At 40.8% G+C, this 25673-nt stretch overlaps 1 protein-coding gene across 6 annotated transcripts; it reads left to right on the plus strand.

The window, feature by feature from the left end:
* The first annotated feature begins 101 nt into the window (after nucleotides 1-101).
* On the plus strand, nucleotides 102-24132 carry SELE (selectin E). Of its 6 annotated transcripts, none has more exons than XM_061345514.1 (16): nucleotides 14287-15378; nucleotides 15660-15725; nucleotides 16092-16478; nucleotides 17253-17360; nucleotides 17484-17669; nucleotides 18339-18524; nucleotides 18632-18814; nucleotides 19379-19564; nucleotides 19670-19852; nucleotides 20417-20602; nucleotides 20710-20892; nucleotides 21150-21335; nucleotides 22186-22293; nucleotides 22779-22800; nucleotides 22911-22983; nucleotides 23325-24132. In XM_061345514.1, the coding sequence occupies exons 2-15, from the start codon at nucleotides 15689-15691 to the stop codon at nucleotides 22966-22968; spliced, it is 2199 nt and encodes a 732-aa protein (XP_061201498.1). In that variant the 5' UTR covers nucleotides 14287-15378; nucleotides 15660-15688; the 3' UTR covers nucleotides 22969-22983; nucleotides 23325-24132. The 6 variants fall into 6 exon arrangements, with proteins under 6 accessions (XP_061201496.1, XP_061201497.1, XP_061201498.1 ...); XM_061345515.1 differs by having other exon boundaries at nucleotides 22914-22983; XM_061345512.1 differs by lacking the exons at nucleotides 14287-15378; nucleotides 22779-22800; nucleotides 22911-22983; nucleotides 23325-24132 and adding an exon at nucleotides 102-266 and having other exon boundaries at nucleotides 22186-22766.
* Nucleotides 24133-25673: the final 1541 nt, after the last annotated feature.

Here is a 25673-nt window from a genome sequence, read left to right on the forward strand (position 1 = left end):
TCCTTCCGGTTGCCTGCCCAGGGCTTAGGAGTGCGTTTGTCTTCAGCTGCAGTGTAGCCTATCCCCGGGTCCCAGAGCCGGGCCTCGCACTCGCCATCGTGGGTCTGCCGCAGGGCAAGGCGTTTATAGCGGGGGGAACGGGGGTCATAGAGAGTCAAGTAGCTTTATGCCCCAGCATTTTGTAGGATACATTTTACAGGTACTGAATAAGAGAGAAATTCACCTCCTGTTTGCCTTATTTCTATAGGTTCCACTTGATGGGTTAGGTAAGCTCCACACAGATTCATCAGAAAGTCACAGGTGTCTAGAATGACTAAGGTGCACCAATTCACTGAAGACTAAATCCATTATAATATTAACTGAAGGAAAATAACAGTTTCCTTGCAGTGCTGAAGTAAGAACATATCAAGAGCATATTCCAAAAAGAAGGAATACGCAAAGACTAGTAGTTTTGACATAACCACATCTTTCTGATAGCGGAATAGACTTCACTTTCAAGTGCTATGTTGTAGGTCACTTTCAACCAAGCTACTCTTTTAATACATAGAAATAGTAAATCATAATTTACATTCATTTCTTAAGTTCTAAATTTTTTTACTGCTTGGATGCAGACAGTGTACTATATAACATACAATACATTAAAAACAGTAAAATAGAGGAAGAGTTCGGCCTATAGAGGTGCTTAAGAGGATAAATTTTAATTCAAAAGTTACATTTGTTTTATGATTTTTTTAAAAAATGCTATTCATTAACTAATTCATTAGCTGTCCTAAGCCTGAATAATGACTAAAGCATGAATCTTTATAAAGAGATGGGAAAGAGCTTTAAGTAGAAACACATCTCAGCTGCTCTAGATTTACCAAGGTAGGCAGGGAAAGTGATAAAAACTGTGTCTGGGTAAGGTGCCCTTTAGGGTAATAAGGCCGAGGGAGTTTTGTGGGGTTGAGGTGTTTGCTCAAGCTTGTTTTGTTCTATAGTGAAGGCCTCTAGGGTTATTGTAACATCTGTTCTTTAAGTTTCTTTCAAACACTCTTGAAGGTCTGTTTTTGTTTTAATTGCTTTTATGGATGTAGCTTTTTGTCTAATAGCCTAATATTTTATGTTCTTATTTATCTCTTGTTGGAGCTGTGTCATTAAAAAGGTTTTATGGAGCTTGCTTGTTTGAGTGAACCTTGCCTTTTTATTTTAACAAGAATTGGGTATTTCCCAAGAATTTCCTTAATGGCAGAAGTCTGTTGTATGGCTGTGGAAAACTTTATTGACCTGTTTCACTTACGATGTACGGAAGGAACTAGCAGCAAACAATGGTTGCACTGATGACCAAGAACAAGGATAGCAAAGGAAATGCTTGTGGTATGCTTCAGATAGAAGCTGAACTTAAAAGGAGTTTGTCCTTAACCAGAAGAGCAGTCATTTGACTTGATCTGACAGGAGCTTGACCTTAAAAGCCCAAGTTTGTGACTTGGTAATAGGTAAAGCACAACTTTGTCCTGTTTTTCGTAATACTTTTGTCTTCCTAAGCACCCACCTTATCCAGAAGTAGTTTTCTGTGCTGAGCTGTAGGATATTTCTGTTGGTTTTTAGGCTGAGAAGTCCCCTGCTGTTGGTGGTAACCGTTAGTGCGTCACTTTGTGGGTCTCAGGGGTACAAAGAGGATGGCATGGGGTAACAGGAGTCTTAAAACAGAGACAGACTGTCTCCAATAAAACTTCATGGAGGGGCTTTCCTTTTGTAATGAGCTTACTCATATCTAACTGTGGCAGTGAGTTTGGCACTACTTTCTGAAAAATTAAGGGTTTTTTAATTTATTTATTTGACCAGGTGACATCTTGTCTCTTCACAGTTGTGTCCTAAAAACCATTGTTCTGAGAAAAAGTATTGTAAGTATATCAAATTAGGTAATGGTGAACTGATGTGATAATAATTAGGATAGTGTCTATTTTTCTTGAGTAGTTACGGCCAGATCGTAAGTGTTGCCAGTGTTTTTTTTACTCTTCTGTGTTACATATGGGGCTTGTTTTCCATTATGTTTTGCAGGCTTTGGACTGGACCCAGATTGACTGTAAAGTTGTATTGTTGTTTATGCCCTGCTTATCATCAGATTGTTTCAATATTTATGGCCTTGTGAAATTCACCTATTCTTGTGTTGTGCCAATATTGTGATGTATATTGCAGTGGATTAAACTGTTAGTGTAACAGCATGTGTGGTTAGGCTGCTGTTAGGCTATATCTGGGGTACAATAACCAAGTTACTGGTTGAGCTAGTGCGTCTGAACTTGGTCAAACTTCTCTGTAATACTCGATCAGGGAGATTAAAAAGAAAGAACACAACGTGTGGTTCATGTGACATGATGAGATACTTGGTTGTTACTGTTGTAGCTACCCCAGTTGGTTTTCACAATGTATAATACCTTCTGGTAGGTCGTTCTTTTACCTTCTAAAACTACTTCCTGACTGTCTTGGGAGGGATAAAGCAGATAATAGCCTTGTGTTCTATACTGCATCTCTTATAAGAGGGTTCTGTGACTGTGCTTTTTGTGAGTGTTCCTTCTGAGGGAATGGGTTCCTCTGTACCGTGTGAAATATTTGGGTGATGGAAACTGCTGATGGGGGACAAATACATTCTTGTTGTCACACATAACTGAATTTCTGCTGGACTTTGTGGTGGCATTAAGGCTACAAGTTAAAGTAACTTTCTAGAAACATTTTTCTTCCATATTATGTGTTCCCATCCCCCAAGAAAGATAGCTCTTTTCAGGTGTATACTGCTACTGAGTATTCTTCGAAAATCTTTTTTCCTAGAGTTTCATGGTTTTTGGTTAGTGAGGTAGACAAATGGTCTCCAAATGATCTTGCAGGAGGCTTCCGTTTGAGTGCAGTGCCCTTAAAAACTAGATCTTGAGTGTTTATTAGAATTAAGCAGTACCTTGACACATCAAAGTACAGCTACTGTATCTTGAGTATTTATATCCTCTAGCTGTATACCATTCAGTAGCTCAAACTACAATTCAGATCAGTATTTTCTTTTGAAAAAAAAAAAAAATGGAAACTGTGGCTTTAATACATGGGTTCGTACATGAATATGTTAAATAATAGTTTTCCAACAAATAAAGATTCTGAATGTAGTTAAAGGAGTGCACCTATGTGCCAATATCAAGTCTAACAGCAGATGAATATGCTAATGTCATGTTAAAAATAAATTGGTAATTTAAATGTGTTATGAGCAAAGCACAGTGGATATGCACCTCCTGTATGAAGATAGGCTGAGAAAGTTGGGGCTGTTCAGCCTGGAGAAGAGAAGGCTGCCTGGAGACCTCATAGCAACCTTCCAGTATCTGAAGGGGGCCTGTAAGGATGCTGGGGAGGGAATCTTCACTAGGGACTGTAGTGATAGGATTAAGGGGTAAGGGGTTCAAACTTAAACAGGGGAAGTTTAGATTGGATATTAGGAGGAAGTTCTTTACTGTTAGGGTGGTGAGGCACTGGAATGGGTTGCCCAGGGAAGTTGTGAATGCTCCATTCCTGGCAATGTTCAAGGCCAGGTTGGACAGAGCCTTGGGTGGCATGGTTTAGTGTGAGGTATCCCTGCCCATGGCAGGGGGGTTGGAACTTGATGATCTTAAGGTCCTTTCCAACCTTAACTATTTTATGATTCTAATATAAATACATCTGGATTTTCTTATTATGTATTTGCAGTCCAGCTAGAGCACATGTATCTGCAATATAGCAGATACAGTACTGTAGGTATGTCAAGTGATAGGTTCTTAGGAGTTCCTGAGGCATAGGTGCTAGCAGAGCAAAGCAGGTGTTGTCTTATTAAGTAAGGATTTTTGGAGCAGTTCTGCCCAGTTCTCCCTTTCTTGTGTTTGATCTCTATCCCGTCTTGCTGTGAATATACCAGAGATGGCTGTTGTAGGAATCTCATTTACTAATTAGATTCCTAAAACCTTTGCCATAAAATTAGAAAGGTTGAATTTCTTATTAGCCTTTCCTTTAATCATCACTGGAAAAACTGTGCATGTAAAAACCAGGGCAGATCACTGGAAGTTCTCAGGGTGTGATGGGACAGGGTGCTAGATTATCTCATCTAGGCTGCGTTTCCCAGGAAAGTTTGGAGTACGTGATCTTTCAAGGTTCCTTCCAACGTGGGCTATACTATAAAATTCAAATGTTAAGGTTATTGAAAAAGCAGGTTTGGTTGGTAGGTTTGTTTGTTTACTTCAGGTGTGTGTGCTTATGAGTGTGTAAATGGACTTGCCACTTCAGTCTTTGCATGCTTGAAAACATCTGATCTTCACTAAAGATAATTGTTGTGTTCTCCCCCATTTCTCCACATCAATTCTGTGTAGTCAGTAACAGCATTTTTCAATCAGACTTGAGCTATGAGCCTACTTTTAAAATTCAGGCAAAGCACTGCATACAGTATTTCAACTCCTCTCTTGGTCTAAATGTCAGGAGTCCAGCTTTAAGACTAAATTACCTTTTGACTCACACTGCAACACTCAGAGAGGCTGAATATCTGACTCCTTTCCCCTGCATTATGTTCTGTGTTTTACAGCCTTCAGCTAAAGTCAGTAACTGGAAAAGTTTAGTATGTTATTACAAAGGAAAGCCTTTTGAGTAACCCAGTAACAGAAAGGATCCATGAAAAAGCATGGATTGAAAGCCCAAATGGATTAGCCCTTGTGCATGATGGTTTGAGATTTTCTTATTTGTAGGTAAAAGCTAATTTGGCCTTGAAATGAGGTTTTTTTTGAAATTAAGGATGGGGAAGAGAAGATGAGGCTGTACTGCAGTTGTATATGGAGATACCAAAATGAGTTGTAATTTAACAAGTTCAGGTAGCGGAAGTCATCTGGCTGTAGAAAAATGAAGTTCAGATCCAACTTGCTTATCCTGCCAAAACCCAGAATCAGTCTACTGTGCAGATCTCAGACCTGGTATTTCTTGCTTGTTTTCATTGCTCAGACTACACTAGTTAACTTGCATGACATCTTAAAAAGAAGAAATTGGATTGCAGCTCAAGATCAAATGTAACATTTCATTTGAGAATAGGCAAAAATCCTGTGAGCCAGCAATATCTTAATTTCAAATATCCTCTTGTTTATTTTGCTATTTATTTGAACAGGAAGTGACTAGAAAAGGAATATTAGTATTTTGCAGATGTGTTAAATACACGTTGTGCTGCAGTGAAGCTCATCACAGGATTCTCTCAAGCTATTAGGCCAATCCAGGTTACTGAAGTCAGGAAAAGGGAAACAATCAACTTGAGCTCCAGCTTTATAATTTTTTCCTTTTATTGAGCTCTTTGACAGCAGAGCACAAGAGGTAAGGGTATGTTTAGCCTATTGTTGTATTACAGGAGAATATTAAAAAAAGAATTTTGAAGTAGGGAATTTCCATTGCATGCAACTCACACAAGAGAGAAAATAAAATGAGGGTTAACTTTCAGCTGTACTTGCCAATTTTTTTTTTATCCCAAAGTGAGGGTACACCCGTGAGTTCAGCAGAAGAACACATAATACACTGGTGCAAATGAAATACACTGTTGTAATTTACGGCTATTGTGTACATCAAAGATCACAGGTCTGCTTTGCTGCTTGGCCCACTCATTTTAATAGGCTTCAAATTAAGATTTTTTTTTTTTAACAGCTGTTGATTAGTGGCTCCTCAGATTAGCAAAGAAACCAGAACAAATGCAGTATAATGAAATTATCTCTTTTGGTGTTAACATCTTTTGGATCTGTGTGTGCAGTCAGTTCAGAAGCCAGAGGCTTGGTTTGTGCACTGATGCTTAAGTATCCAAGCCAATCTTCAGGATGCAGGAGTGTAAAGGACTTTTACTGGGTCCTTTATACCTTGCTTTCATTAATAATCATAGAATCATAGAATAGTTAGGGTTGGAAAGGACCTTAAGATCATCAAGTTCCAACCCCTCTGTCATGGGCAGGGACACCTCACTCTAAACCATATCACCCAAGGCCTCGTCCAACCTGGCCTTGAACGTTGCCAGGGATGGAGCATTCACAACCTCCTTGGGCAACCTATTCCAGTGCCTCACCACCCTAAGAGGAAAGACTTTCCTCTTTTTATCCAATCTAAACTTCCCCTGTTCAAGTTTTAACCCATTACCCCTTGTCCTATCACTACAGTCCCTAATGAAGGGTCCATCCCCAGCATCCCTATAGGCCCCCTTCAGATACTGGAAGGCTGCTATGAGGTCTCCACGCAGCCTTCACTTCTCCAGGCTGAACAGTCCCAACTTTCTCAGCCGATCTTCATATAATGTTCTCATATGATCCCTTTCAGAAACTGAGCAAGATCTTAATGAAAAGTTTAATATTCTGCTCATAGAAAGCAGTTTGGTAACCTCATTACTCTGCTAGCTAGAAATTCCCTCCTAATTTCCAGTTTACATTTACTCACAGGTGGTTTGTGTCCATTTGGGGTTTATGGACTTTATGTACAGAAAACTTCTGATCACTTTCTTTGTTCCTGATACTTATGAAGAGTCTCGTATTCTTTCTGAGCCCTCCTAGCTGCTTCCTCTTCCCCAGACTTAAGCACAAATGTCTAGTAATCCCCTGGAAAGGTATTTCTTTAGAGGGGACTTCATGGAATATTTGTACTCCTTGAACAGTCTAAGAGTTTTCTACCAGGAAGAGTCTTCTAACTCTCCCAAATGACTGTAAATATCACCTGCCTGTCACAGGATTGCTAGTTTAAGTACTGTACACATGCTCCCGTTTGAATCCCCTTGGTCAGTAAAACCAGTCTGCTAGGTTTGTTTTCAGGGCTCTGTTGTCCTTTGTTGTCCTTCCCTGCCCTTAGTGTCCATGTTTGCAGCATATGCAGGTAATGTAACAGCTGGGACTCTGAAATCTTTCTAGTCTGTAGAGACAAATAGTGTGAATGAGTTGTTTAACTGATTAGAGTTCATTTGTGTGAAATATATGACCTTCTGAATGTAAGAGCCTTCCAGCTGCCGCTGCTTTCTTTTAAGATAAACTCATGCATTTGCATTCATGGTGCAGATATGAAGGTATTTTGAATGGTGGTTTTAGGGCTTCAGGTACCCAGCAGGGGAACTGTCTCCTTCCTTGGTAATCAGACTGAAGAAGCAAAGGTGGATGGGTAATGCCTATTATGAAAATAATCTTAGCTGATATTACTTCTGTGGTCTAACTAACCAGACTGTACTACTGATTGCAGTCATGTGCATCTACAAAAGACGAGTAGATGTGTGTTGATAAATGAGAGGAAAAAAACCCAATTAATACACACCAGGAAGGGTAAATACAGAATCATAGAATCAATCAATTAGGTTGGAAAAGACTCTTAAGGTCATAGAGTCAAGCCATAAAGGTAACACTGACAAGTTCACCACTAAATCATGTCCCGAAGCACATGAATACCCCCAGGGATGGTGACTCCATTACATCCCTGGACTGCCTGTTCCACTGCTTCACAAGTTACTTTGTGGGTTGCTTTTTAGGCTCAAACATGAAAGTGCAGCAATTTCAGGGTAGATGACAGACTCATCCTTTCTGATAAGTCAAGAAATCTGCAAGTGTCAAAGAACAAAATTTTCATTGGAAAGTTAAAGTACTGTTTTCAGGCCCAGGAAATCAAGAAAGTCCTAATGACCTTGACATCAGTTAACTGGAACCTTAAAAACACTTACGGTGCTGGTTTTTGTGGTTTTTTTTTTTTTTTTTTGGTGTGTGTGGGCTATATTCTGATAGAAAGCGATAAAATTGAGCAATTTAAAACCCTTTCAGAGTTAATGATGAACTTCTTTGTTGTTGAAACAATTACTGTATGCATTAATTTAAGTACCCTCCAGTAATGATCTGTTTATCTGTTGTAAAAAGCAATTACTTATCCAGCTGATAGAAATAAGCTTCTTTCTTGGAATAATTTGTGGATGGTATGGTTGTGGCAAACTTGTGCTGGAGTGGCTAGAATGCTCCTGAAAGAATACTTAATTCAAGAACTTCTGTTTGTTTCATAGTCTGCTGTCTGAGAAAAGTAATTACTTTAAAATTATTGTTGAACATTACATCTGGAATATTGTGTCCAGTTCTGGGCCCCTCAGTTCAAGAAGGACAGGGAATTGCTTGAAAGAGTCCAGTGCAGAGCCACAAAGATGATTAAGGAACATACCCCTTATGAGGAGAGGCTGAGGGAGCTGGGTCTCTTTAGCTTGGAGAAGAGGAGACTGAGGGGTGACCTCATCAGTGTTTACAAATATGTAAAGGGTGAGTGTCAGGATGATGGAGCTAGGTTTTTTTCAGTGATGTCCAGTGATAGGACAAGGGGCAATGGGTGTAAACTGGAGCATAGGAGGTTCCATCAGGAGAAACTTCTTTACTGTGAGAGTGACAGAGCACAGAACAGGTTGCCCAGGGGGGTTGTGGAGTCTCCTACATTGGAGATATTCAAGGCCCGCCTGGACAAGTTCCTGTGTGATGTACTCTAGGTTACCCTGCTCTTGCAGGGGGGTTGGACTAGATGATCTTCTGAGGTCCCTTCCAACCCTTGGGATTCTGGGATTCTGTGATTACTTTAGCTATGGACTCAAACACATTAAATACTGTGTCTGTTTATGTATAAAAATTATTTACTGAAACTGACTTTCACTGAAAGGAATAGACCTGAAGCGTGGAGTTCATAAACTAATGGTGAGATGTATTAGTAAACAAGAGAGTATACTGCCCTCTTCATCCTTTTTTGTAGTCTCTCCTTCATAATACTTCAAACGCAGAATAGAAGGTCATGTCAACACTCCATACTATTGATAGTTCACATGCTATCTGCTAAGTCAGAACAGTGTTTTCTGGGAACAGAGGTAGGCAGAAACTATGCAGAGAATTTGCAAAACAAAAAACGTTTCTCACAATGACCACTTTTACAGAACCAACTGTCTACTTAATCTCCTAATCCTGAAACTTCCTTTCACTCCTCTTGTTTACCAAAAACTGTAACTGTTATCTTCCTCAGAGTGAGCATCTCCATCAGTGTTGGATATGGGACATCTCACTTGCTGTGAGAATATGGGACTACAGAACAGACCTGGAAAGTAAAACCCGATTTAAAAAAAAAAAAAAAAAAGGTAAAAATCCATCTGTGAGCAGTGCTGGGTCAAATGCATGGGTTATAGTTATTCTTTCTTAACCTGTGCATGAAGGCTGGCTTCTCTGCCATAATTTCCAACAGTAGGATTAGAAATACTCAAGTTCTGCGTGGGATCTATTCCACCTACAACTGCAGGCAGCCAGGTACACACAATATTAAGACCAGCGCCTTCTTAAGGTGTGAGTTGCTTCCTCTGCTCTTTTGTTTTTTTCATGTTTCAGTGTGCTGAATCACACCTTGCCAGTGCAAGTGATCCCTGGCCTCAGTTTAGATTCCTGAATGTTTATTTTTGCCTGTTTGGAGGAAATTGAGCAGTATGAGTCACACTAGAGAGTTCCCGAAATGAGAAGTGGATATAAGATTTTTCTGGCTCCTAGGGTTTCACTCCAGACAGAGTGGAGACTGTCTTAGGCAGCCTGAGAAATTCCACCTTCTCTGTAGCAGTGGTATTGCTTACCTTATTTACCCTTAATGAGACACAGAGGCAGAGGGATGAGTCTGTTCTTGGAAATTATCTTTTCTTCCCATCTAGGCCTCGGGGAAAACTTGTGCCTTAGACCTTTTGTCTCTGAATTTTTAAAGAATTAGTATTTCAAGCTCTTCTCCAAACAGGAAACACCTTCACTGCTGGCACCAGAACTCCTTTACCCACCAAGGCTGGCTAAAACCCTTGTACTCTTCTACTGACTGTTACTGTGGATGAAGCTGGAGTTTTTTACAGGACTTCAAAATTTCAAGTAGTTTTACAGCTCTTTGCCATGGGATAAAAGTCTGTAATACAAACTATTTTGACTAGAATGTTTATGAAGTGTTTTAATTCAGGAATGACAGATACATCTCCTAGAAGAGAGATGGAACTGCATTAGTTGGAGATACTTAATTATTTTTGTCTGTTGATATAAAAGCATTATTAAAATGTTTAAAAGGGAAAACTTCGAAATAGGTAGATGCAGATATAATCTTATAATGTAGGTAAAAAACCCCACTCTAAAAAAAAACAACCAAAACCATGAAAAATTTCCCTCTGTCTCTTTCTGCATTTACATATGTACAGATGTATATATTTTGGTTACCTGAGATCTCATCATATCCTGTATTTGTCTTATTTTGTTGATTGCAGCAAGTTCAACAAAGAATTTTAGATAATAAAAAAATAATCTCCCACTGCATCCCACTTTCACAAGCTACTCATAAAGATATTAATGAGTGTTTCTCAGATCAAGACTTAAAAATCTCCAGCAGAAAGCTGGACTGTATGAAACTCCTGTTTTAGCATTTCATGGCCTCCTTATTTAGAAAAATATCCTTTCAAGCTTTGTCACTACAAATTAATCCAACTACTACTTGCTGTGCACCAAGTGGACGTAATGAATTGTTGATCATGTGCCTCCTAAATATTCTAAAATACCTTTCAGGTTTTAGAAGATTGCATAGACTTCTTTCCTCTGTTGTCCTTTACTGCAGTGGGGTGGGAATAAAACAGTTAAATGACTTGGGTGTTTGCACATAAGCCATGTTTTCTGGGCTGTGTTACTTGAAGTGTCATCTGTGGAGAGCTCGTAGTTCGGAAGATTAGATCACTTAGAGTCTCTTTATGTGTCAGACAAGCATTCATATATGTTTTCAAGAAAAAAAAAGAAAGAGGGTGTTCATAACAAATAATTATTTTTTTTTTTATTAAAATAGTGCAGGGTATCAAGATTGGATGAGATGGTCCTAGTTTCTTTTACAAAAGAGAATAAACCTTTAATCTTGTTCTACATAATGTATTGACTGTGTTGGTCAGGATTCAGTTGTATTTTGTCAGCCTGTAGCTTTCTAAAATAGTAATACTTAAGATCAGATGCGGTACACCAGATGAGATTTTGCAATGGCAGATTGGATGAAATAACTGCATATTTGGTCTTAAATAAAACATTCCTGTTAATACACACCAGGAGAAAACTGGTCTTCTGGAACTCTTGCAGTTCCTCAAAGCCTGATATCATCTGCAAGTTTTCTAAGCATTCTAGATGACAATTTGTTATCTAATATAAATTAGCTCAAATTATTTCAGGACAATCCCTTGTAGGGCTAATTTACATAAATTCTCTGAGACTAACAGTAATCTTTGAAAAACTGCCCTTTGAGTAGCGGTTACCCCTCTTGCATACTCCTTTTATGATTATTTCAGCTAAGCACTATTGTTTTCTCATAAGAATGTCTCATGGGACACTATTAAAAGTCTTAATTACAGCAAAGTATATTGCACTATTGTTTCTCTGTTGCTCACTCAGCCTTGAAGCACAAACTAGGTTGATCTGCCAAGAAGAAATCAATCATATCAATGTTCTTGGAAGCTTAGTAGCCTTCTGCTGATTTTTCAGTTGTTTTCTTTAAAAAATATTCAGCATGGTTCTAGTATGTTTTCTAGGTGCTCATGTGTAAGGTTTCTAATTACTTGGATCTTCCTTTCCTAGATACAGAAAGCCAATATTTGCTTTTTTGTCATCCCTCTGACACCTTTCCCCATACTCTCAAAGGTAATTACTGAGGGTTTGGATCCTTAAACAGTAACCTGGTTGGCTGTAACTAGCATAAATAGTTTTTGCTTCTGTCTTGCCTTATTGTAAACTGTTCTGTTTTCCCAGTGCATAAGACTATTGCAGTGTCTGTTAACTTTTCTCTGTCCAGAAAGAAATGACATTTGACATGTCCTCTGTCAGTTACTATTCTTTGTATAGCAGACCTGACCTGGTTTTGTTGTTCTTACTCCTAATGTGTTTATATAGCCTTTTCTTACCTTTTATGTCTCATAGTAGCCTATCAAGTAAGCCTTGCAACTGGAAAATTAGTTGGTGCTACATAATCTTTGTTAGGAACATCTGTTTGTAAGGAAAGGGAGTCCATCTGGAGTACTCCCATTCACTTGTAAAAAGCTGGGCTTTCGCTGGTGGAAATGAAGGTCTGGAGTGGATAGGTAGGAACAAGAAGCATTCAGTATTTCTAGAAGTTCGACTTGATTTAGGTTTGGAGTCTGCTGTGTCTCTGGCAGAGAAGAATTGGATTAATTTTAAGGAACTATATCTGTGTTCATGCAAGAGTGGACAGCTGCACCCAGCTCAGAACAGCTCAAGAAATGAGAATCTTGTATTCTAAAATCTACTGGCAAAGGGAGAAAAAAAAACATAAATGTGAAATAACTGGGAGGATAAATCAGTAACATAGAAACCAGCTAAGAGGCAGGCTGGATGACTTTTCTAGTTTGAACATCTGCAGTTCAACCTAGTAACTGTATCAAGTCTTTTTTTGTGATAACAGGGTTGAAGTTTTTATGCGCCTTTGACTTTAAAGAGATTTTAACCTCTGAGTTGTGTGCTTTTGAAAATGCTTTTCAGGCTTTCTCTTTTTTTCTGTGAACTTTGTGTTTATATTCATCTTCCACTATGTTAAAAGGCAATAAAAATAATAGGTGAACGGCAGAATTCCTGGGAAAAACCGAAGAGAGCCCCATGTCAGTGATGCATAGGGGAATACTGCCAACAAAAAGTCTATTTTTAGGCTGGAGTTTTTACAGGCATATTGCTTTTAGGCTTTGGTGGTTTTGGTTATGGGCTTTCTTTGTATGTGTGTTTTTTATCTGCTGCAGACAAGAGGTCTGATTCAGCCCCTGTGAAGGAAGACTATTGTAAATTCTGAAATATTCTCTTCCTTCCTCCGGAGATTCCACTGGCAAAGCGATTCTGATAAAGTTTTCTCCATTCAGCTTCAGAGCTTCTGCCATGACAGGGATGAGCACTTACAAGCTGGAAGCTCATAAAATGACTTGAAAAAGTGAATCTCCAGGAAAAGATGTAAGATTTTCTGCCTCCTGGCTCCAGAGAGGATATAAACTGTTCTGGAGTCGTCTATAATTTTTCTGTGTATATAATTATAACAGCCAGTCAATGTTTGAAGTGAAAAAAAATATGGCTCCTCTATCAAAACTAGTTATTAGTTTGTATCAGGATAATGCTTACAGAACCTCTGTGAAATTAGGCCCTACTGCGTGGTGTACTGTACATGTTCATTAAAAGTACCAGTCTCTGTTATGTGGGCTTACAGTCTGAAGAACACAGACAGAAAGGTTGACAGACAGGAATTGTTTTCATTCCCAATTTACAGATGAGTCTCTGAGGTTAAAAAAAGAGTTGTCATGATTTGGTGCTACCTGGAAGTCTCTGAAAGTCTGGTTGTTCTAAGCAAGGCTGGCCCAAACCTGGGCTTGCAGAGTAAGTCTGCGGCATATCCAAGAGTTAGCGTCATCATTCCAGAGTTTCTTGCTAGTTTGTGTTTCTAGCTTTGCTAGTTCACACCTGCTAGAAAGCATTCCTCTCTTTACAAATATTTGGTGTGTTGTTTCAAATCCCCACTCTATTCAGTAACTGGTTTTGACATGTTTTCTAGTTGTAATTGTTGCAATTTCTATTAAACTCTTCTATCTGGATAGTAACTGAAGTTGTTTTAGAACATACTCTTTATCGTCTTTTCTGTGATGGATTCCTTTGGGCACAGATTAAGATACGACTACTTGACAAATATGTTTTTGTGGAAAAAAAATAGAAATTGATATCAGCTGAGTTATTAGGTTGGAATCCAAGACCCACTGATTTTTATTCTGTAAGAACAGGCTGAGGCTCAAAAATAAGAACTCCAACATGCACTGTATATGCTATAACTATGCTTTACAGATATGAAGTGGGTGCTACCCTGTGTCCTCCTACCATTGACAACCCTTGTCAAGTCCTTTGCATGTTTAGCCTTGCTAAACCTCACCAACAATGGTGAAACATGCCTGGAATACCAGTTTGGCAACTGAACTGCCTGGTGGAGCCTCCACAGTAAGTGCCCGAGTGAACATGGAATAAAGAGTGGGGTGACATGGCTGATCAGAGTGCAAGGAAATAATACCACTTCATATTGATCAAGGTTGGGAGTGCTGGGGAATGTGGAATCTGCAACAAGCATCTAGTGGCATGTCTTTGCACAGGGTTAAGGACCAAGCTAATGTGTTGTGTTGCCTATTCCCTACTTGTAGTCCTCAGCAGTACTTGTGAGACCTCCTGCAGAGATGTGAGAAGTGAATATTTGGATATTCTCTTTAAGTGAGAATACCCAAATCTATTTCTGTACATACCATGGCAAGTCAATTGCCTTATCACTGAAGTGGTGTATGTGTGAAGATATGCATGAGGATCAAGGACTGGAGTGACGTTGTGCTGCCAGAACACTATTGTGCAAGGAATTGGTGATCTTCATGCTTACTGCCTTCTCATGTATACAGGTGTACTCTGAATAGCCTATGACTGCTTACCAACTCACTGTAGCAAAGTGTCCACAATTACTCAGGCATATGTCTCTGTACCATGGACACTGTGTGACTGCTCTATGCAGTAGTATAATTAATCAGTGTATACACAATAAATGTGCATTAATTCAGTACAAGACTAGTGTATTGTCTTGTCCATCTGAAATATTATACGCACCTGTCCAGGAATTGTAACTCTGTTGAGGTAAGGATGTTGGAGCATACAGTCCAAGGGACTATTTGAAGCTGAGTTCACATTCCAAGCTTGACTGCTACGAGTGACTGATGAATCTGTATTGTGAGCAAGACTCTAGAAGAGTACTAGCAGTAATGGGGCTGGCAGACCTTATCACAGATGAGAACTCTGTACGGTGTGCTGTGGTCCATAAGGAATGTCTTGTCCAGTGCTGCAGTTTCCATCTTTTACTCAGTTAAGCAGCTTTGAGTGTCAGTGCCTTTCTCACTGAGAACTGGCACCCCCTTGCGAAACAGTATGCTATGTAAAAAGTTGGAGTCTTTATCATTCATACAACTAACTAACCATCTTAGTCCTTCCTGATATCCTGTAATTGTGTGTTGCTGTCAGTAAAACTATGTAATGTAGCACTTGGCAGTTTGTCAGCACAGTGTGTCTCTGTGGGATGGTTGATTTGCCAACGGGAAGCATCAGGCTTAATGGGTGGGAGTGCCAAATCCTCGGATTTTCCAAGAAATGCTTTTCCACGTGGAATTTCCCATGTCGTGGATGATAGGCCAGTTGAGAGAATAAAAGGCTGTAGTAAAGGCAGGGGATTATGCAGTCCAGACACTTGGAGCTGAACTTATTCTTCAAGTCCGTATTCGGCAATTTAGCAACAGAAAGCAGACCCTGAGAAATACTACAGAAGACTTTTGCCACCTGGCCACCACAATCTGTGAGTATAAATGGAGTGAGTTTCTCTGTTTAATTGCTCAGCTAAAGGAAAATAGGACGATGGAATTCTGTGTTGGTGTTCTCTAAAATCTGTTTACATTTCAAAACGATCTCAATATTAAGAGCTGGTTTAAAATAAATAATGTCCTAAAAATGGAAACCTTATTTAAGCTTTAGAATAATTTTTAAAGTATAGAAAAGATTGCATAGACAATATTTTATACTGAATTGTAAAAAGTCAGTGTTCGTTCTTTACAAATGTGTTCCTTTGATCTCTCATAGCTATCTGCTTAAAAGAAAAACTCGGAAACATGATTTGCTTGTGGTTCCTATCTCTTCTTACTTATGGTAAGTAAGTGTTCTCTGTGTAAAAAAAATAATTGGATGGTAATATTGGTGTGATTGCTCTGTCTCAGCTTAGAATTAAATGGAATTTTTGAGCCTGACATGATTAACTTGAGGCTAGGTTCACACAGAAAAACCTAGTCTGCTAAGCTTTGTGTAATTGGACGTAGTTCCACAGGCTAATGTCCCTGCACTTAATGCTGACATGTCTGTTTTGAAGCTTGCCAATTGATTGTTTCTAAAACAACTGCCACCTTTTAACTAGTTTCAGAGATGACGAGTTTGCAATGGTTGTAGAACTTTTGCCTCCTCTCTAGAAGAGGATATGTAAACATCAGACACCAATTTTTTGACATCTTTTCATTCTAGGGCTTACACTACTGCAGGGGGCAAATGGTTGGACATACCATTATTCAGACACAAACATGACCTACAGGGAAGCAGAGCTGTGGTGCAAAAAGAGATATACTAATATGGTTGCCATTCAGAATAAGGAGGAAATCAACTATCTCAATAACTTCCTACCCTTCAATCCGGGTTACTACTGGATTGGAATCAGAAAAATTAATGAGGTGTGGACCTGGATTGGAACTAACAAAGAACTGACAGAAGAGGCAAAAAACTGGGCTTCAGGTGAGCCAAATGGCAAAGGGAACAACGAGGACTGTGTTGAAATCTACATTAAAAGAGGGAAGGATGATGGAAAATGGAATGACGAACAGTGTGAGAAAAAGAAGGTCGCCTTGTGCTACACAGGTATGGTGTGATAAAGGCTATTCTAGTATGCCTTTGTGGAGATGAGGTGGTGGGTAGGATGAGTTGTTTATAAGCACCTGTATGATTATCCTTGCTACAGAGCTGAGATTGTTCTTGTTCCAAGAGCTAGATTGATCTCGCTTACCTTTTAGCTCCCAGAACATTATACATCTTTTGTGAGCAAGTCACCAGGTCTCTATAATCAGTGAAGAGAAACAGGCTCTTCAGGATGGTGATTTTCATCCCACTCTCAAGTGGGTGTCTCAGCTAGATAAGAATTGCCTTTTAGGAGGCATCTGTCCGCTGATTCTAGATCACTGGATTAGATTAGATGCTGTGTGTAAAATCTAAGCTACTTTGTATAGAGGTGGTTAAGGAAAAAAAAAATCAAAGTCAAATATCAGCCAAATTAGAACTGTGGTGAGTTCATGAGGAATGGACCTGTTGAGGATTTCTATCTATACCATAATATATAGTTCCTTTTGCATTTTAAATATTGCTAATATTTACCTGAGAACAAGTGGGTCATGGAGTTTCCAGCCAGTAGAATCCTTTCACTGTGAGCTAGTCTGTCAAAGATGGTTTTTTTTCTTCTGAAATCCTTTTGTGAAATGACAGGGTACTCTTAGGGACTAAACCCCCTGCTTTTCTTTCTCTATGCAAAGTGCTTGTTTAGTGCCAGAAAGATAAGCAAAGTGCTAGCCAGGTTTCATTAGTGGCCATTGCTGATTATTTTAGAAGTTGCTATATTTTTTCTTTTCTATTTTTTCCCAGCTTCTTGCAATCCATCTCTCTGCAGTGGCCGTGGAGAATGCATAGAGACTATTAACAATCACAGCTGCAATTGTAACCCTGGATTCTACGGGCCAGAATGCGAGTTTGGTAAGATTACTCCGTCCTGCTTTTCAGACAGGGCAGTGCTCATGGTAGTCAATGTTCAGTATGTCTGGCTTGTTGATTTACCAGCTCAGCCAATGAGACTGTATATCTGGTGTTTCTTTGAAGTTGAGAGCTGTGATCCCCTAAAGAAACCTGATCATGGGAGCCTTGTGTGCAACCATCCATTGGAGAACTTCAGCTACAACTCATCCTGCACAGTTCAGTGTGAGGAAGGCTATGAATTGACTGCATTGGAATCTGTGTACTGTACTTCTTCTGGGGTCTGGTCTGCCTCCCTTGCAGCATGCAAAGGTGAGCTTTCTACATTATATGTGCCTTTGAACTTCAGTGTTGCTCTGTTAGTAATGATAAATTGAAGTTCTGGCTCATTCCTTTGTGGAATTAATTACATGATGAAAGTGCTATTTTATTGCAGCACACAGGTTTCTGTTCCTGAAGAGGTGAAATGGACAGGATGAATGTTCTGGCCCTGGTCTAGATTTCCGTGTAGAGAAAGACTTTCCCTTCTCTTAGTGGGAGACAGGGAATGGAGATAACCTAGCTGTGAGACTGCTCACAACAGACCAGATACTCCTGACTGTAGGAATTTTTTGAGGTGTTCAGGCCAGAATGCTGCTTGAGGAAAATAGCATCAAACATAGCAGTCAAACTAAGGAAAATTTTAGATTGTAAATAGTTGCTGACATGAGCTTCAGATGAATTAATGTCCTTGCCCTAAGTGTCAATCTTCCCTTTTGAGATCTTTCCACTCCTGTCTGCTTTCTGAAATGGCAGCATAGTAGAACTTTCTAAAGCTGCTTCCTTTTAGTAGATATGTTGCTCAGTTTCAAGAAAGAGAGAAAAAATACCAAACATCCCAAACAAACAAACAAAAAAAAGCAAAACCACTCTGAAAAACAGCCCTCAGCTTTTTATAGTCTGCTCCAAGCTAAGCTCTGTGCTGTCTCTTATGCCTTTCAGCTGTAACCTGTCCTGCCTTGGAAATGCCTCTTCATGGTGCTGTGAACTGCACCCATTCCTCTGTGGAGCTCACCTGGGGTGCTACCTGTGAGTTCACCTGTGAGGAAGGATTTACCCTGACAGGACCAGCCACACTGCAGTGTGGGTCTTCTGGGGCTTGGGACAGGCAGCAGCCATCCTGTGCAGGTAGCTTTCCTTATCCTGGTTCACTTGAGCTCTTGGGGCTGTCAGCATTGGCATGTAGAATTCCTGAGGCACCTGTGCTGACCGTGCTTGTCATTTGTGTGTTGCAGCTGTGCGGTGTGAGGCTGTAACCTGGCCAGAAGGCTTTGTGACCTGTGACCACGCTCCTGCAGATCTTGCCTATGGCTCACGTTGTGATTTCCACTGCAGTGAGGGCTATGTTCTGGATGGCCCATCCAGCATTGAGTGCACAGCACAGGGACAGTGGTCAGAGGCACCACCAGTATGTAGAGGTAAGCCTTACTGGGTTGGAAGTCATCAGTTAAAGCTTACAGTAGCTTGGATAGTCTGAAGAAACTTCCTCATGTAAGTGTAGTCAAGGAGTAACAGTCATCCTCTGTGTGTTTACAGCACTCTTCATAAGCAGATCTTGTGATGGGGATCATTAAGCCTCTTGTATTAAAGAGGAAACAGCAGTGCAGGGTGATAAGGAACACTTGGGAACTGTGTCTGCAACACATACGACAACAGGCTTTTGCGGTAGACTGTTCTGACAGGAACTTTATTCCCTGCACCCTAAATGGGAACCAGTGTCTGTTTATACTCCACTAGTGGACTGCATAATCCAAAACCAGTCTCAGTATAGCTTGCAGTGCTTTAAGTGCATATTTAAGGGTTCTGGGTGCACTGTGCAACATGCCAAAATGACTGTTTCCTGAGACACTGCTGGGTCTGAAGGGAAGTGTTTTGGCTCTGTAGGGCACAGCTCGAGACAGGGCATGTCCTCCTGTCAGCTAAAAGTGTCTTTGACTTGACCTACACAAGCTAAGCTCTGTGCTGTCTCTTATGCCTTTCAGCTGTAACCTGTCCTGCCTTGGAAATGCCTCTTCATGGTGCTGTGAACTGCACCCATCCCTCTGTGGAGCTCACCTGGGGTGCTACCTGTGAGTTCACCTGTGAGGAAGGATTTACCCTGACAGGACCAGCCACACTGCAGTGTGGGTCTTCTGGGGTTTGGGACAAGCAGCAGCCATCCTGTACAGGTAGCTTTCCTTATCCTGGTTCACTTGAGCTCTTGGGGCTGTCAGCATTGGCATGTTGAATTCCTGAGGCACCTGTGCTGACTGTTTGTGATCTGTGTGTTGCAGCTGTGCGGTGTGAGGCTGTAACCTGGCCAGAAGGCTTTGTGACCTGTGACCACGCTCCTGCAGATCTTGCCTATGGCTCACGTTGTGATTTCCACTGCAGTGAGGGCTATGTTCTGGATGGCCCATCCAGCATTGAGTGCACAGCACAGGGACAGTGGTCAGAGCCAGCACCAGTATGCAGAGGTAAGCCTTACTGAGTTGGAAGTCATCAGTTAAAGCTTACAGTAGCTTGAACAGTCTGAAGAAGCTTCCTCATTTAAATGTAGTCAAGGAGTAACAGTCATCCTCTGTGTGTTTACAGCACTCTTCATAAGCAGGTCTTGTGATGGGGATCATTATGCCTCTTGTATTAAAGAGGAAACAGCAGTGCAGGGTGATAAGGAACACTTGGGAACTGTGTATGCAACACATACGACAACAGGCTTTTGCGGTAGACTGTTCTGACAGGAACTTTATTCCCTGCATCCTAAATGGGAACCAGTGTCTGTTTATACTCCGCTAGTGGACTGCATAATCCAAAACCAGTCTCAGTATAGCTTGCAGTGCTTTAAGTGCATATTTAAGGGTTCTGGGTGCACTGTGCAACATGCCAAAATGACTGTTTCCTGAGACACTGCTAGGTCTGAAGGGAAGTGTTTTGGCTCTGTAGGGCACAGCTCGAGACAGGGCATGTCCTCCTGTCAGCTAAAAGTGTCTTTGACTTGACCTACACAAGCTAAGCTCTGTGCTGTCTCTTATGCCTTTCAGCTGTAACCTGTCCTGCCTTGGAAATGCCTCTTCATGGTGCTGTGAACTGCACCCATTCCTCTGTGGAGCTCACCTGGGGTGCTACCTGTGAGTTCACCTGTGAGGAAGGATTTACCCTGACAGGACCAGCCACACTGCAGTGTGGGTCTTCTGGGGTTTGGGACAGGCAGCAGCCATCCTGTGCAGGTAGCTTTCCTTATCCTGGTTCACTTGAGCTCTTGGGGCTGTCAGCATTGGCATGTTGAATTCCTGAGGCACCTGTGCTGACCATGCTCGTCATTTGTGTGTTGCAGCTGTGCGGTGTGAGGCTGTAACCTGGCCAGAAGGCTTTGTGACCTGTGACCACGCTCCTGCAGATCTTGCCTATGGCTCACGTTGTGATTTCCACTGCAGTGAGGGCTATGTTCTGGATGGCCCATCCAGCATTGAGTGCACAGCACAGGGACAGTGGTCAGAGCCAGCACCAGTATGCAGAGGTAGGACTTACTGAGTTACAAATACAGTTTTCTTGTCACCGGGCAACAAACTGAAATTAATATTCCTGCAGGGTTATGGCTGCAACCTGAACTTTGTGCTGTGTCTCTTGATTTCGGCTGTGACTTGCCCTGCGTTAGAACTGTTCCCATCCTAAAGTCAAAAGAATTTAAAAATACAGTGTACATCTAGTGCAAAAAATAGGGCCAAAGACAGGAAAGTCCTTGATGATTCTTAACCATTTCTTTTTGCATTTCAGTTGTACAGTGTGAACCACTGAGCTCCCCTGAGAAAGGATCTATGGATTGCTCAGATAGTGCTGGGAACTTCACATACAACACAGTGTGCCACTTCAATTGTCTGGAAGGATGGCTGCTGAATGGTTCTCATGTTCTGGAGTGTAATCATTCAGGAAACTGGAGTGCAAGTCTGCCCACGTGTGAAGGTATTTTACCTGTGACTAGCTGCAAAAAAAGGTGGCACTGGGTTTCTAGTCAGGTGATGTATAGAAGGGTGGAGGAGGTAAAAACGACCACCAGTGAGTTAGAACTTTTAGTGGAGTGCATGAATTAAAAAGCACAACAGAGTTGCTCAGTATATTTCTTGAAAATAGAAGAGGGGAAGATTCCTAAAAGGTCTCAGTGAAAAGTGTTGGTTTCTAATCCAAGAATAAAATCTGCAACCAGATTTTGGGTTGTTTTGTTTGCTTTTTAATTTAAACATTTCTCACATTGAGATTTTTCCATATGAATAAGGAAAAAAATCTTTTCCAGAGAAACTGAACCTTGTGGGGAAGTTTCCATTCATAAGTATGTTTCTCAGTTGAAAAGTTTATACATTTATTAGTTTGTTGTGATAGATTCTTGGGTTCTCAGCAAAAGACCTCAGAGATCTTTTCTGTCAGAGGCTGTAATTCTGCAGAAGTCTCAGCCTCACCTTTCCATTCAAGGCTGTAAGAGCTCTGTCACTGTCCTCAGTGGGAACATCCTTGGAATTGAAATATAAACTGAAACATGAAAGATAAGATAAACTTAAGTTGTCATGTGAGGCTGGAGTTTAGTCAAACTCTGGTATAGCTAGTTGTTGCCTTGCTATTGCTTTGGCAACGGGTGAGATAATTTTTAGTATGCACCTTTTACCGTGTCCACTGGATGTGTCTTGTCTTGGCAAGAGAAAAATTAAGGATTACAAGCTGCAAGGTTCATCATGAAGTGCATAAGGAATAGGAAGAAGTAGAAAGAGCTTCAAAGACCACACATGCCTCTTAAACTCACTAAAACTTTTCATCCTTTCAGCTTCTGAGCAAGTCAGCTATGTCTCTGTAGGAGTAGCAGCCACAAGTGCCTCTCTGTTGTCCACAGCATCATTCCTCCTTTGGCTTGCAAGACATTTCCGAAGAAAAGGTGAGCAATTGGATTGGGTCCACTGGATCTACTTACCTTCCTGCAAAATTTACAGTGGAGGAAAAAGCCCCAACTCTCCAAATGCCAATTCCCAAATCCCAAAAGCAAAAACCTTGCTTTTTGAAAAAGTGAAAATTCTCATATTTAAATTCAAAAATGATTTTCAAGAAGCCTGCATGTGTGCCATGTTTGTCTTCTGGATGAACATTTGAAAATCAAATACAGTAAAATCCCAAATGTTTAGATAACAAGAATTAGGAGGACAAAATCAACATTTTATTTATTGGTAATTACTGCCAGCGACAGTGAACAGGAATTTGAGATGGGGCTTATGACAGCATAGTAGTAACTGCCTGTGAGATTTGTTGCTAGATAATGGCTTTTTATCAGGTATTCTTAAATGAGAGGTGTTTTTAGTAGAGGAAAAAGTTTGCATGAGGGGCCTAATCATGAAATACTAATACCTTTTCTTATTCTTCTTGCAGCAAAGAAATTTACTCCTTCCAGGTAAGTTGTGTCTCAAAAAGCAGCATGAGCCGCACTGCAATCATTTTGCTAAAATCCATTTGATTTAAACCAGTTGTCATTAAAATACTTTTCACTTCTGCTTTTTATAGTAGCTGTCAAAGCCTAACCGTTGAAGGTAGTTTCCAAAGTGCTGGCCAGACTGTCTAAGTCCAGGTGTTTCAGGTAAGCACGAGAGCACTGCATTCACAAATTCTCTTCCTTTTAATCACACAAGCCATCAGAGCTGTTAATTGCTGAAGTAGCAATATGTGCTTTGGGGTACCCAATATGTGTCTTGGCATTGCATGAAAGTTCCTAACAAGACTGATGGATTTATTGCTTTAGAAATGGTTATTCAGCTCCTTAAGGATCTTTGTGGTTACTATTCTGTCCAGCTGCATATAGTATTAGTAACGCTTTTGTGTGGTTTTTCTACCTGCTGCATGTAAAATTCCTCTGAAATGAGAGCAAATACAGATCTATGCTGATTTTCCAATTTATAGAAAAATTTGTTCTCCCTGCAGGAATTGAAGCCATCTTTACTTTTGTCTCGGATTTCCAGAGAGTGAAACTGCATGCAAATCAGCAGCTGTCCAGATGTTTTTACCTCTTGCTGACAAGATGATTGACCTTGTGTATTGTTCAGAAATGCTAAACTCAAGCTGTCTGGTATTTCCATTGAAGACAAGCAGAGTAAAAACCTCTGGCCTTCTGGCAAAATACTGTCTACATTAAGTCATGTAGTTATCATAACTGGGAGCTTGCCATCTCTTGTCCAGATGGTGAGCAAATAGTAAGCTGCTGCCTAAAGAGGAGGCTGGTTTCTCCTCTGGGCTACTCAAAGGTACCTAGGTGAGGTGAAGACATGCATTATTTCACATCACTTACTACACTGCTGGAGATGTCTCCTCTGGAGACATATGGGTTACACTTGCAGAAACAGAATAATCAGGATGAAAAAATATTCGTTGAATAGTTTTGAAACCATTGATCTGGTTTGTTGCTGAAGTCAATTTCAGAGGATGTCCCAGTCAAGAAACACTCATGTAGTGATACGGGCAATTATTTGGATTTCTGTTGCATGTCCCAGAAAGCCTGGGGACTTTAATTTTTTTAATTTTTTTTTCTGTAATAGCACTAAGAACTGTAGTGCTTATATTAGGTACTCTGTTTTCTGAATGCAGCAAGTAGGTCTGAAATGGTCTCATCCCTGTGGGATTGTGCACTGTAATACAGGTGTATACACAAATTTAATTGCATTTTTTACTATGGATACTTCTGTGCTGTTAACTAAATGGATTATAAAATACTTGAGTAGGTGTGTGGCCACTGATCTGGAGGATCAGAGGTGTTTGTAAGGATTCCATGCCTGCATATTATTTACAAATAGAGTGGAAGCCTGAGATGTGTGTGTATATATATTGCAAGTATGATTTATTAAACTGTTAAAGGACTTCAAATGAGAAAGTCTTAAGTTATGCTTAAATTATAAATTAAAAATATTTGTCTTAGAATCTGATCTGTATTGTCCTGTTTGTAAAATTATTTAATAAAATGTTTTAAATGTAATGTTCCCTTTTTGGACATGTGCAACTTTTAGATGATTTAGGTCAGCCCTGTGGATATGGCTTCAACAGCAGGGTTTGAGGGGTTGGGGGAAGACTGGCTAAATAGCAAGGCTGTCCCTTATTTAAATCTTACCGTTTTCACTGCAGTCAAGGAAAGAGTAGCCAGCAGATGGCACTGACAGCCAGAGCTGGACTCCAAACCACCGTCCCCAGTCCTGAAAAGGAGGACTCAGCGATGTGTCCTGTAAAGCAGGTGCCTGGAGCAGCAGTGAACTTTGTGAGAGACACGCTCAGGACGGGGAGAGGAAAGCAGAAAAAGAAGCAAGTAGATGATTTTTGTGCATAGTTAACAGTACAAACTCCTCAGCCCACACAGGTCTTTTTCAGACCTTACTGCTGGGAAGTTAGCTGAATGTGGGAGACATGGGCTAATAGGTGAAAGCACAGCTCTGGGGATTAGCCGTGACTGCTATGTAGGGACCTCTGCTCCACTGTTGCCAAAGGCTCAGGTACTGATGGTAGCCAGCCACTCCTGTGGTTGCCTTTTCCCAGCCCCTGACATAGTCAAGGAAGCTGCACTGTGGCTCTCTGTAGCTGGTACCAGGAGCCAGACCTTGATGATAAATAATGAGGCGCATTCCTGCCCTAGACAAGACTTCAGAGAACCCATCAGGCCTGTGAGCACGGGACTCAGTTAAGAGATGATGTGCCTCAGTGGACAGGGTCCATTGTTGTTTATCCCAAACTGATTAAAGAACTGAGAGTGGCTGTCAGTGCTTCCCCCTGCCTCAACAAGGTAGGGACCAAACATGTGAGCAGATGTAGAGCAGTAATCCTTCAGGTTCCCTGAGGGGATGTAGAGATTAGCCCGAAACGCCCTGCTCTGAATCCCTGCAGGAGCTGTTTGAGAGATAAACCACCACATGGGTCCCCCAGCCAGTCCTTGTTGTCCTTGTCCTGTCCTCTGTGTGCATGGTCCTGTAGCATCCTCTGGAGAGAGCTGCTCAGGCCAGTGTGGCTCCCACTCTGCTGCAGTAAGGGCAGCTCAGCTTCTCCTTTCCTAACCAGAGATGGTGCTTCTAGAAGTTTTTCCTGGGATCTTAGAGAGGCTTTATTGTGAGAAAAGAGGCTATAAAATTATCCTCTCCCATTCTCCAAAAATTCACCCTGTGACTTCTCGAGGCAGCATGAGTGAGATATTTGGGTGAATTAGTCTCTCATATATCTCCTAGGCCAGACAAAGACTCATCAGAGGGGATCTCCTTCCTTACCGTGACTTTTAGGTTACACCTATCCTCATAATTA

Source organism: Neopsephotus bourkii, unplaced genomic scaffold (genome assembly GCF_033783945.1).
Source record: "Neopsephotus bourkii isolate Nb327-2 ecotype Australia unplaced genomic scaffold, CSIRO-AGI_Nbou_v1 NB_234, whole genome shotgun sequence".
NCBI lineage: Eukaryota > Metazoa > Chordata > Aves > Psittaciformes > Psittacidae > Neopsephotus > Neopsephotus bourkii.